The sequence below is a fragment of the Quercus suber genome, unplaced genomic scaffold (assembly GCF_002906115.3).
Source record: "Quercus suber isolate HL8 unplaced genomic scaffold, Cork oak 2.0 scaffold_59, whole genome shotgun sequence".
Taxonomy (NCBI): domain Eukaryota; kingdom Viridiplantae; phylum Streptophyta; class Magnoliopsida; order Fagales; family Fagaceae; genus Quercus; species Quercus suber.
In genome coordinates this window covers 998,175-1,011,570 of record NW_027069524.1, presented here as the reverse complement: position 1 = coordinate 1,011,570, position 13,396 = coordinate 998,175, and the positions used below count along the sequence as shown (strand labels likewise).

The following is a 13,396-nucleotide window of genomic DNA, read 5'->3' as shown; positions in this document are numbered from 1 at the left end:
AATCATACATTTTTTTAAATTTTATATCTAATTTTTTTTTTTTTCCAAGTGTGGAGCCGCCCCTGCCACTAACCAAATTGGTCTGATGCACCTCCCTAGGTATTTAGTATTAGTACCTAGGGGCTGAGGAGGAGGGGAGGGGTTCTTGTAGTAGCTAAGAAGATTTCTAACCATTTCTGATTTCACAGAGGGGGAAAATAATAGAAGAAGAAGAAGAAGAAGGAAAAGCTTTTTATTTTCTTATTAAAAAAATAAAAAATAAAAAAATAAAGGTTTGTCCGATGTAACAAATTAAATATTGACTTCTAAATTTCTCATTCTAAACCATTGACTTATTAGTCATGAGTCTTGACAATCTAATCCCCCATCATCTACAGAAAACCATTAATTGAACAATCCATCTGGCAAGGGAAAAATTTTCACTAGCGCCTATTACATGTTGTGGACAGTGATTTTTCTTTACATTAGAGAGTGGAACAGTAGAGAGAGGAGATGGTATGGAAGAGAGAATAGCAGAGTTGGCAAAACAGTGTTGCTTGGGTGTAATGGGTGCCTAAGAAAAATTTCCCTCCATCATAATATGGGTAATTCTTTTAGTGGTTTTTAATAGAAATGGACGGATGGGGCTTATGAATTTGGGGATTTTAAAATGAAAAAACTAAAAAGTAAGGGTTTGAAGGGACTAGGGTTTTTTTTTTTTTTTTTTTTTTTTTAAATTAGCTTTTCCCTTTATTAAAGATATATAGGATGTGGACTAGGGTTTTTTTTTTTTTTTTTTTTTTTTTAAATTAGCTTTTCCCTTTATTAAAGATATATAGGATGCTGTTAGAAAACTACAAATTTTACTACATAAAGCTTACAAACTAGTATCTCCAATCATAAAAAAGTAATCCAAACATTCATTTATCATCATGTTATTATCCACCCATTGTATTTATTAGTCATTACCATAACAATTTGTAAATATTTTGGAAACCTTACCAAAGACTCTAGGCGTATTTGAACTAATAAATGTGATATTTTTCTTATATATAATCATTTTTTAATAATTTAAAGTTAAAACAACTGAGGGGTACTCGAAAGCATTCTCCTCATAAGTGAGACACTGTAATTTCGCTGAGCTACCAATCTCTTAACATAACTATATTTTATTTTATTTTGTAATAATTATTTATAATAAACCCAAAAACTCTGGTGAATATGAAGTATTTGAGGTTTTGGGTTTTAGCTGGCAATAATGTGCATTGTATAGAAGCCACTTGATGCAAGGCCAATAATCTTGCGTTACCAAAATGACTTCTCCATCAAAACAAAATGTAAATTCAGCAATGGTTCCCATCGGGGAAATTAGTCAAATTACTTCTTCCATTAGAGTAGAATAAGGGAAATCTTCTTCAATCCTTCTCTATAAGTTGGTCTTGTAGACAATGGCATCAATTGAGTCCTACTCAAATATGGACTGGTTTTGAGTCTTCTTTTTACTTCTTCATAACTCCAATACTGGAACAATTCTGTCACTCCTCGTAGTTAACAAGGCCAAGTTGGGGATCCTTTTTACTTTTAAAAGTGAAGCCCTTCTACAAAAGCCATTTTCATAGTATAAGAAAGAAATCAGCAACACAGTGATGTATCTAAATCCCAAAGCCAATCTCTCATGAGATTTCATCACTGACATCAATGGCCAGTGGAACCAATATTTTATGAAATTCTCTCTCACCCCAATTTATTGGTATATGCTACTGCAATTGCCCCCCACCCTTATTTTTTTTTACAGACATTGACACCTAAGACGGTGAAACCAAAACCGGAGTACAAACATACAACTCCAAAGAGATCAATTCTACATATATACCTGTAATACATATATTGAGTTAATCGCTATTCATCCATACGTCACGAAGGAGTTCATATCTCACAGTTTGATGGCCCTTTTCCTTTGATATCCAGCTGGGTTTTGATAGAACTTGTGAAGAACGGGAACCATCAATGAACATGGAAGCAAAGGGTGAATTCAATTCATCAAGCTCATCATCACTGGTGTTTGATTTCCTAAGCACCGAGGAGCCACTTCTTCTCAGGTGTGGTTGGCTTCCAACCTCTCCAATAATCTTTGCAACAGAAGCTGCCAAAGGTGGTGAATAGACTATAGGAGCTGCAATGCATGGGAAATTCATCAGCAACTTCTCCCCTTCCTCCAGATGATCCTATATAATACAAAAGAAGAGCAAGAACACAGGAAAATCAGGTTAATCCTTATGCAATAGAAATGCAAGAATACAGAATAACACTTATAACACCATGGTAGAGAATTTTGGTCCGGAGTCTGCCAAACCTCCTAATTCCCAAGTTAAACTAGTAAGAATGCATTAAAAATTATCATTATCATGCACAGATGGAGCTATTCTTCTGAAGTACTTCTGGATGGATAGCTGAATGGACGGGGGCAGGGGGGAACAGATTCAATTGACTGACCTCAGAGTCCAGCACATCATGCACAGCATCTGGAATTGGGTCTGGGCAAAACTCATCTGGAACAAAATTGTCAAGAACTCTCTTGATCAATGGCGCACCAAATGTAGGGCACACCTTCAAAAGTGGAAATAAAGCACCATAAATAACAGCTACAAATATTAACCATCCAGACCAGAGACTAGAAAGTGTGGTTTAAGTTCCAGCATTATACCTCTTTCCTGATGGATTCATTCAAAAGCATGTCCTTTGGAAGCATCATGAGATCGCTCAATGCATTAAGGATATGGAAAGGCTTGAAGTATGTATCTTCTTTTTCATCATTGTCATCATGGTTATTTACATCTTCAAGTGAGTCATCATCGTCCAAACCAAATAAGTCACTCAGATATCTAGACCAATTTCCAATCTGTTATGCACAGAACACAAACGTTGAAAACAGTAAATTAGGGTGTCCAATTTATATTTGCTCAAAACGTTGCATTAGAAACTCCCCAATCCAATGAGCTTTAGGGTACATTCTAAGGAATTAAGCACTATTGAGGAATGTCACAGGTCAATTATAAAATTGGAATCCAAATTTGATGGATCTCAAACTGCAAACATCTGATTTGGTATGATCTGATCAATATTTAAAAGTATGCAATGCATGGGTAAATGCAGTTTCTATAAGGCCCTTTGTTCCCCCAAAATGTTGGCATTCAAGGGCAGCCAGATGTAGCACATTTACAGGATATATTTATTAACATATTAGGGCAAACTTAAAAGAGAAGAAGCATGAAGGAGTGATTCTACAATTCCAGGAAACAGTACTCAGTTGACACACTTAATTGAGAGGATCGAGAATATCTACAATTATGAGTAATGATCTGCTTTTAGTTAGCCTCAGAAAGTACAATTTGCATGGTTTACCGCATTTTTCAGTTGTGCACCAGCCCCAAAGCTTGATTTCCCAGCTGGAATAGGAAGAACCTTCAAATCACTGATGGGGTCAGATACAGGATCTGTTGGGATCTCATCTGCAGATTCACGAAGAATAGCATTGAGCATAGCCACATCTAATCTTGCCACGCATTGCTCCATTATCTACACCCACAAAAAGTTGCATTTTAATGTCAGATTTTTAAAGAGAAAAATGGGGAGAGGGGAGGGGGTTGATAAATTTTCATTTTAGAAGAAACATAATGAGAAATTAGTAGGGATAGATCCATGTATTAAAAATTAATTTTGAATTTTCAAATTTACTAAAAGATGTTAATTTTTTGACCAACCTTTGCCATTAATGTACAGCAATATACCAAAATGTGCTCTAAAGAGAGAGGAATGCATCTAAAAGTAGTACATACATTGTACTTTCACAACTTAGCATAGAAGAGATTTAAAAATTGATGTTGTTTACATGTATTAGGAAACTATACACGGATATTTTACGATCTGATCAACTTTCTTAATTTACAATATCGTCAAGACAAATTTAAAACGGAGCAGATGATAGTTACCATTGCTACTTTGGTGGTCACTTTTTGTTCACTAATTTTTCATAATTCATTTGGCGCATTGGGATTAATAGCATCAACATATATTGAAAATAAATCACATTTTAAGGAATAATACTTGGACTAAAGTTGACATGCGAGAAAACATGTTGTCTGGTTGTGCCTAAAGCATCATTTAATTAAAATATGTGTTACTTATTAAGGATCACAAAAATATTAAAGTTGACCAAAAAATGTGATGAATGAAATCTCGATCTTAAAGCTTTTGTTAGTCTATTATGATCAGGTCAATTTGATACCATATAGGAGTAACTTTTATGCTAAACAAATTAGTGGATCTGAATGTTTGCCCTGATATTTTCCTTTAAAAAAAAAAGTCTATTGTAAATATTTACCAATCTAGACATCAGAGGCAAGCAGCCACACTCATGCGCTCCAGCTCGGACAGGACAAAGTCTTTCACAGGCATCCCCGAATGCCTGCTTCCAAAGGTCTAACGAAATGTCCCCTTGCTCTTGATCACCTGACCTAGATAACTTTCCAAAGTTTTTACTTGAGCTGGAACCCATACCTTTATGAATTGCTGTTGCAGCAGCAGACTGCATATGTGGAGTCAGAGTCTGGAAATAAAACAGTAAACTAAATCAGATGAGATACAGAGGAAAGTTGATGCCTTATTAAAAACATAGTGTTTGCTATCATACAGTTATAGGAGAATTTAAAAATTGAATATAAAAGGGAGAAAAGGATTTGAGAAGTTACCTGCCACCAGATAGACTCAATGATTCGGGAGAAGATCCAACCCTCTATTTTTTCTAGTGCAGATGTAAATGTATGTGGGTCCTCCCATTTGCCAAAACTCCCATACAGAGTTTTTCCATTTTCTTCTCTGCCAGGAGAAGATGCTTTCCATTTTAGCGTGGATGGTACCTTGTTATTTCCCTTTAGCCCACCATTCCTTTCAATATAAGCTCCAGCAGAGAGTGGTAGCTTTAGGTCCCCAGTGGCTTGGCTTATAATTGTTCTCAACACAACAGAATTGGACAACCAAAATGTCAACCTGTAGTCAAAAAATAGGAAAAACAAATGAGTTTTTATGAAAACCATATAATACTTAAACTCATAATAGATAGAATAGAAGGCTTGAATACACTGTTGGTCCCTAAAGTTTAGCCCATGAGTAATTTTAGTCCCTAAAGTTTAAGTGATCACTTTTAGTCCCTTAGATGACGCGGTCAAACAAAAAACTAATACAACATCACTCCATAGGAACTAAAAGCGATCACTTTAAGTTTGTTAGCAACTAAAATCGATCACTTTAAGTATTTTAGGAACTAAAAACAATCACTTTAAGTTTGTTAGGGAATCTATACTTTAGGGACTAAAATCACTCATGAGCTAAAGTTTAGGGACCAATAGTATATTTTTGCCAAAAATAAAACTTATGCAGAAGATGATGCACAAGTTGAGTCTCTCAAGAAAATATCATATTCTTCTGATATGTCATCTTTTGGTTATTGGCATATTTTTATTGTGTCTATGTAGAATGATTTAAAACAGCTTCAATTTTATGTCTCTGGGTAAGACCATAGATAGCAAGTTCACACCCCCAAGGAGTATGATATTTCAAGATACTGACAATGAGCAAGTCCTCTTCATAAGTAGGCGGTTCTAATATCCACAATCAACTAATCATTAAAGAAAACCAGAAAATAATGTGGTTTAGATATACCTCGGAACATCATTTCCACATGCTTTTGCTACCAAAACTAGTCCTGAAACAGAACTTCTGGCTGCAGATGCCCTCTTTGATAGAGAATTTTCCCTACTAGCATGAAGATACAGCCTTGAAAGGCGCCGAGCTGGAGTGTGGACCTTACTCATGGAACTTCCATGCTCAGCAACTACTGAATAAAGAGCAGCCTCAATAGAAGCCACTTCCCTTAATTCTCCCTCAAGCTTCTTTATTCTGTGATCCAATTGCTGGATTTTGCTGTCTAAAAGAGCACTTCTGGTATCCTTTGGATAAACTTTAGATTCTTTTTTATCATTGCTTCTGAGGTTTCGTGCAATGTGTAGTGCATCTCCAGGTACACTTACTTCCCTTACTTCAGTTTGCTGATTACTACTTACTGATCCATTGGTCCTCGCTATTTCCGTTGTTGACCTAACAGACTTGACATTCTTTAATCTGTCACTTTTAAGGATGTTGCTCTGCATTCCAAGATTTCCCCTGCTTAAAGAAAATGTATCGCCTTCTAAAGAGACTTGCACTCTGGTAGCATATTCGATATGTAATGGTTTATCTTCTGTAGAATGCCTCTTCTCATCCAAATTGTTTATTCCATCTCCATTTTCATGTGGTTCCTTTTCATCCTCTGTAGCACTATTGTAGGTATCATTGCCAGTTTCAGCCTCCTCTTTGTGATCCCTGCCAATTTCCTGACCCTTCCCATCATTTTTCCCATTAACTTGAGAACCACCAAACCTAGTGGAATCTAGCTTCTCAACTACCCGGGAATTATTGACTGGAGATGATACCTTGATAGAAAAATTGTTAGATATAGATTCCTTGATGCTCTTTTGACCATTGCGTAAAACTGCACTCATGTTATTAGCAACCTTTTCATGAACTTCCTGAGTCAAATGCCCATGGTCATTGCTTCTAATGCTGGCATCAGAATCTTCCTCCATATTTTCGTACGCCAAAGATGAGGAGGAAGACTGAGCACCCTGAGAAGCAACATTTTGTTGTATTGGCATTGAACTAGAGTTAAGTGAGTTCAATATAGGAGCAGGACCATTTACTGGGCTTCCCAGATCAGAGGATAAGTCTATTGATGATGTGCAAGATGAACTCCTTTTTAGATTTTCATGTGATCCTACATGTGGCATCATATTTGATTTTTCAAGCTTCAGTTTTGAAGCCAGGGCATGTTCCTTGTTACCCCCTCCAGTGCTATGTGTCACCATCTCTGGTCCATTCTGTAATACAATTCCAATTATTATATGACAAATTACAGGAGCGTAAGCAATTTATAACAAAAAAGAGAATATAAATATATAGTACAAAACCCTTAACCAATAGCATGATGATTATTTTATAGGCACATGCATGTACTCATGTTAGGCCCACCAATAGAACCAGAGAAGCAAAGGCAAATTGAATTTAGACAATATGAAAATTTTTTGCTATAGCATTTTGTCTAAACTTTATGTCCATTATTCATCTAACAATTCATGCACAATTAATCAAACAATTTACAAATCAAATGCTCTCTCCCTCCCTCCTTCCCTTCCTCACATGTTTAAAGATCCTATTTAATATATATATATATATATGTATGTATGTATGTATGTATGTATGTGTGTGTGTATATGTATTTATGTATGTATGTATGTGTGTGTGTATATGTGTATATATTTATACATAATATCTGCATATAAGGCCAAAGATTATGAACCTCTTTTGTAATCACAATGTAGATACAGGCACATTTATTCATTCATATTAGAATCAAAATTGGCAAGTAGCAAGGAAAAGACTATGGAAGAAAAAAATAAACAAAGGGTACCTCTTCATTTTGAGGATATAAGCCCCCATTAGAGTCTAGAGCAGAAGAAACCGTCTGAGATGAGTGAGACGAAATATCATCATCAGTGAAAGATGCACTCTCAGCATACTCTTCATTCATCAAGCCAGAAACAGATTCACCACCATTATTATCCAGCGACATCCCACTCGATTGGTTGTCCCTCGACAAGGAACTAGTGCGTTTCTTATCAACAGGTTGAATTTTGATAAACAAAAGTGGTTGATCCGTGTTCCTATAGTTCCTCTTGCAGTTCATTTGAGCACTAACGGTTAAGGTCTCTTTCACAAGACCATACTCTGCCAAATCTATTATGGCAGTCGCCAACAACTGGCCCTTCACAGTCTTATCCCTCCTGGGCTCATACAAGTTAAACTCTAAGCAATTCTTCTGAAATGTATCACCATCCCCACCTTTGACCGACATGTCCCTAAACAAAGTCACGGGCAGCTTAAAAGACTCATTGAATTCAATCTTTCCCTCACCAACAACCGAACCAAGTGATGGTACAACAGGGTTGGTAGAACCAGAATTCCGATCACCATTTTCCCATTGAATCAGGACGGAACGGAGTGATTTAAGCGACTGTGATGGGGGCCAAGGCTTAATCTCCTGAACATGGATCATATAATTGATTTGAACTGAGGTGCCACCCCGGTTCTTTGCTCTCAAGCCTAGAACCATGTTTTCAGGAAAAAGTTGAATAATTCCTAGTTACAGTTCCCACTTATAGTCACAAGCACCAAATGTCCCACACTTCAACAACAACAAAAAAAACCAGAAGTTTGTTACACAGTAGAGAAAATTTCAATTACAAACAATGAATTATCACATAAAGAGTAAAAGATGAACTAAAGCAAGCTCTTTTCAAAGTTGTTCTTCCAATTGTTCAAGTACCAAAAAAAAATCATAAATAAGTGCTTTAAAATAAAATTATTAAAACAAACATTTAGAATAATCTCTTCTAAACTTCGAGAAAAAACAAAAATCAGCAAAAAAATGAGCTAAAAGATTAGAGATTGATAAGCACAAAGCTTAGTAATAACAGCAGCATTGGAATTTGAGCAACATGGAAATGTAGCAGTAAATAGTAATAATCAGGTGCTGAGTAATTTTCACAAATTGCTTTACAAGCATCAGATCCAGATTAATATAAACAAAATTTAACAAAAAATAATTATACCTTGACCATAAAATAGCTCAGACTAAGCAGACTAACTACAATGCAAGCATAAAAAAAATAAATTTTAAAAAAATTAAAAAATGTAGATGAAATAAAAAGACAATTTAGGAAAGTTACCAGTGAAGTTAGTAGCTAAAGATTCGGAGCAATGTCAGAGACAGCGATAACGGTACGTTTGGAATCCGATGGTTTACCATTTTTGAAAGAGAGAGAGATATTTAACTGTGAGAGAGAGAGAGAGAGAGAGAGAGAGAGAGTGAAGAGGCTCAAGAGCTGTGAGTGAATGGTACCGACTACCCAGAATGTGTCTGATTAAAAAACAAAAAAAAACATAATTATTATTTTTTTCAAAAAAGTGGAACTGAACAAAAGAGAATTTCAATGAATTAATTATTTTTTAAGGGAAAGAAAAAATCAAAAGACAAGTTCTAGTACGACGTAAAATGTCATATTAATGGAGTAATTATTTTGTTACTTTTATGTTAATTTTTTTTTCTATTACTCATGATTTGTTGCATGTACAGGTAGGAAGCACAAACACACATACGTGTATAGATATGAATAGGAGTAAGCCGTAACGATATAAACAATTTTTAAAAAATTATAACATAAAATAACTGTTATAATATTGATATAATAGGAATATGACATTGATACGACATCTTAAATAAAATGTTAGATAGTTATAGCACAAGTTTTAACATTTTATGTGGCTTTAAAATTCTTATTTATTTAAAAAATTAAATTTTAATTAGTTTAATTGGTAAAATTTATACTCTTTAAAAAAAAAAAAAAGTTGAGAGTTGAAATCCGTCACACTAAATTTTTTTTTTTTTTTAAATATTCAGACAATAGGGAAACGGCGTCGTGTTTATTGGATTTTATTAATTTAAAGTTTGGTTGATGTCGTTACTTTTTCTTTTTCTTTTTTTTTTATGAACACTTATGACGTTGGCTGAGATAGGGACGCCTTGGCGGAAACGAGTTTTCATTGAATTTAATAGGTTTTGAGAATAATAACGTTAAAAATATGCTTAACAGTTAAACACAGCTATTCATGAAATGAAAGAGAGGACATTTCACACGCGCGGGTTATAGAGTTTGATGAACAGTGTCCGAGAGAGGTGTCAGTTAGACTCGCGCCTTTGGCTTTTGCCCAAGGAACATTTTGGAAAGTAGTAGTTTGCCGATTTACTCAGATATCGAATCAACAACTGAGTTGGTGCACTACCAAACTTTGAAGTGACTCTTCCAACACACATTTTGGACACAAGCAAAAGAAAGTGTAGAAATGTATAGTTGATTTTCATTCCAAACTTTGAAGTGACTCTTCCAACACACATTTTGGACACAAGCAAAAGAAAGTGTAGAAATGTATAGTTGATTTTCATTTCTTTCGTTCTTTTTTGGGATTTGGACAAGTAATTAAGCAGAATACAATTAGGTAGAAAATGAAGGGTTACTAGAAGAATGTCCTTTCTTAAATCTTAATTGTGAAAACCTTTTTTCCCAATAACATGCAGAATATATCACATTCAAATCAACTACTGCATTATTTTGATGAATTTTTTTTTCCTTTTTTTTGTAAAATAGATTGCGAGTTGAATTTTTCTATTTAAACGAATTGATAACAATCATAAAAAAATTTATTAAAAATTATAAAAGCTTAACCTAATCCATAATTTTTTTTTTATATAATTTGAAATTTGAGTTTAAATCCTGAATTGTTTTTTATGGAAACACTAAAAATACCAATTGAACGACAAAGCGCTCTCAACAAAAACTTAAATATTTGTATTTATCACAAAGTCACACATATTATTTTTGAATAAAACATATGAAAGCTTACCTAACCAATAAACGAAACTTAATTATTCAAAAAAAAAAATTAGAGTCACACTTTTTTTAATGTACATTAATTTAATAAGATTTCTCAATTCTTACCCATGCATGTAATGTAAATGCATACGAGTTACTAGTTTCTTTCATTCTTTCTAAATCATTTAGGGTATGTTTGGTACGATATAATAGCTACTGTAATGGAATAATTATTCATGTGTAATAGCAATTTGATCATTTAGTTGCATCTTTATTACATTGATTAGTTATTACAAAGGAATAACTATTCTTTAAATTGAAGAATAACTAATCCTCTTTAAAGTAGATGAAATAGTTATTCCTTAATGCATATAATATAATAAGTCTTAAAATTAATATATATATATATATACACAAAAATATAAATTTTCCTTATACATCATTTTTTACAAGCTTTCCATATTTAATTCATATAATATAATAAGTCTTAAAATTAATATATATATATATATACACAAAAATATAAATTTTCCTTATACATCATTTTTTACAAGCTTTCCATATTTAATAATCAAACTTATAGATAGTAATAGTTATTCCATTATAATATTTTTCTATTCCTAATAATAAAGATTACTATTCCTAATTTATTATTAATTTAGTGTACCAAACATGTCGCTGATTATGCTAGTTGAAGTGTATGGGTTTATCTTAGGTATCATAACTAGATATGGCAAAACGGGTCAGAATTTTTTGACCTGACCTGATTGACCCGCAAATTGATTGACCCGTTAAAAAATGATCCGTTTTGACCCGCGACCTGATTGACCCGACCCGACCCGACCTGCTCGTTTTGCCATGTCTACCAACATTGAGTAGATTGAGATTGAAGTGTAATTCTTATAAAATATTTACTTATTCTTCTTTACTTAATATGTTATGTACTCCATTATAGTTTGTCATTATTTACTTGCCAACTTCATTTTCTTTTCTTACTTTAAACAGATCGAAAATTATACCAAGATTAGCTTCTAGAAAGCTAGAACAAGAATTGCACCAAATTTGGGGTATCAAGTTTTTAGTGGTAATTGGTAAGTGGTAACAGTATAATCAGTAAAAATCTAATCACAGTTAAGGAACTCATAAACAATTGACAAATTGCATCTATTTCCCAAAAAAAAAAACTTGTATAAAAAATACGGGTCAAGTTGACCCACGACCCAATTGACCTGACCCGCCCATTATTCATAACCATCCTACACTTAAAAAAACTTTTAAAACTAACGAGGAAGGCTTAAAGCATGAACTATTGACAACCTTTCTTATAAGAGCTTACTTTTTCTATTTTATATATTCACTCTTCAAGACACTCCACATTATATTATTTATTTTATACTACATTTAATTAAAATATCAAATTCTCTTAGTTTTTAATTGTTTCTCTTTTTTTTTAGCAAAAAAAAAAAAAAACCATTATCCACTCACTTTCTTCATTCTCAAAATACATTAAAAAATAAAAATAAATAAATTCAAAAAAAAAAATTTCATGTAAATTTATATAGATGTAAATGGATTTAACACGAACATAGACTAATGCGAGAGGTTTTAGAGGATTTTCTTTTAGAAGTGATGGTGGAGATTCTTTATTGGGCAAAATGTGAATTTTTTTCTATTTGTCAAAAAGGGATGTGATTGCCGTAAAGGAGCTCCTACTAACAATAGTGTAATCGCTCAAACTCTCATGAATGACTGTTGCCCTTTGAGGGCGCGTGGGGATTAAACTGAAGGGGTTATTGCGCGTCGCTTTCATGCTTGGTTGGCACTCACCGACATAATGCCCGGGGATGGTATAACCGACACGCCATTCCAAGCAAGAATTATGGTTGCTTTTTCTTCTCTTTTGGGCCTTTCCCGATTCTTAATCCACAATTTCCTTCCCATTCAATCTAAGGACTATAAACTGGGCTGAGCTAGCCCATGACTCACCCGTGTAAACGTAGTAGGAGTAAGACTTAAATATAATATTTAAGTATTTTTTAAGTTTTATTTTTAAAATTTTGTTATGTAAATTTTTCCTCATAGGATAGAAATGTATTTTTTAGTTAAATAGCTACATAGTTAAATCTTAAGAGAGAAACTTAAAGAACAGCACATAAGATACTATACTTAAATTTTGTCCTATTATAAGACTCCGGTGTGAAAGACTTTGATACTTATATTCATTTTATTATAAATGATTTACAAATTAACCTGACAATGTAATTAGTGTCAAATCAATAACATAATAGATAAATTTTTATAATTATCATTTTTATTGTGAATTAAAAGTTAACATATCAATTTGTGAGACTTATATAATATCAATATGCTTGTTAAGTGTTAGTGCGGAGACGAAACATGAATGAGAAAGAGGATGACCAGTTTGTTGTTGTATACAGAGAAAAAAGATAAGCTAGATTTAATCATGCCATTTTCTAGAAATTAATGACTTGTGTAATTCATTTTTAATTTAATTTTTTTACTTTTAATTCAATAAAGGCTATTCGAAATTTTGTGATCAAAGTCTTGGTATTGAATGTTTTATGATCATTACTCAATAGGCATCCTCAGCCAATATTACCTAGTATATGCATGAATGATAGCCTTTGTTGATTTAACATAAATTAATTTTCAAGCAATGCAAGAGTTAACTGAACTAGGGCACATCAAATCAACAATTTTCACCTATTCGTCATCAGGGGCTTTGTGCTTAATTATGAAACTTACCTGATGCATCAAATACGAGCTTAAATTTTACGCATATAATGTAACTTACAAGAGGAGGGGGCAGGTTGAAA

The 13,396-nt window shown here is 33.4% G+C and overlaps 1 protein-coding gene across 2 annotated transcripts; it reads right to left on the bottom strand.

Moving 5' to 3' along the window:
* Positions 1 to 1,132: 1,132 nt before the first annotated feature.
* On the bottom strand, positions 1,133 to 9,047 carry LOC112040269 (uncharacterized). 2 transcript variants are annotated; one of them, XM_024073162.2, is made up of 10 exons: positions 8,859 to 9,047; positions 7,541 to 8,314; positions 5,698 to 6,950; positions 4,728 to 5,025; positions 4,361 to 4,585; positions 3,382 to 3,555; positions 2,684 to 2,878; positions 2,473 to 2,586; positions 1,853 to 2,204; positions 1,133 to 1,577 (listed from the first exon to the last, which is right to left on the bottom strand). In XM_024073162.2, the coding sequence occupies exons 2-9, from the start codon at positions 8,240 to 8,242 to the stop codon at positions 1,872 to 1,874; spliced, it is 3,294 nt and encodes a 1,097-aa protein (XP_023928930.1). In that variant the 5' UTR covers positions 8,243 to 8,314; positions 8,859 to 9,047; the 3' UTR covers positions 1,133 to 1,577; positions 1,853 to 1,871. The 2 variants fall into 2 exon arrangements, with proteins under 2 accessions (XP_023928930.1, XP_023928929.1); XM_024073161.2 differs by lacking the exon at positions 1,133 to 1,577 and having other exon boundaries at positions 1,629 to 2,204.
* Positions 9,048 to 13,396: the final 4,349 nt, after the last annotated feature.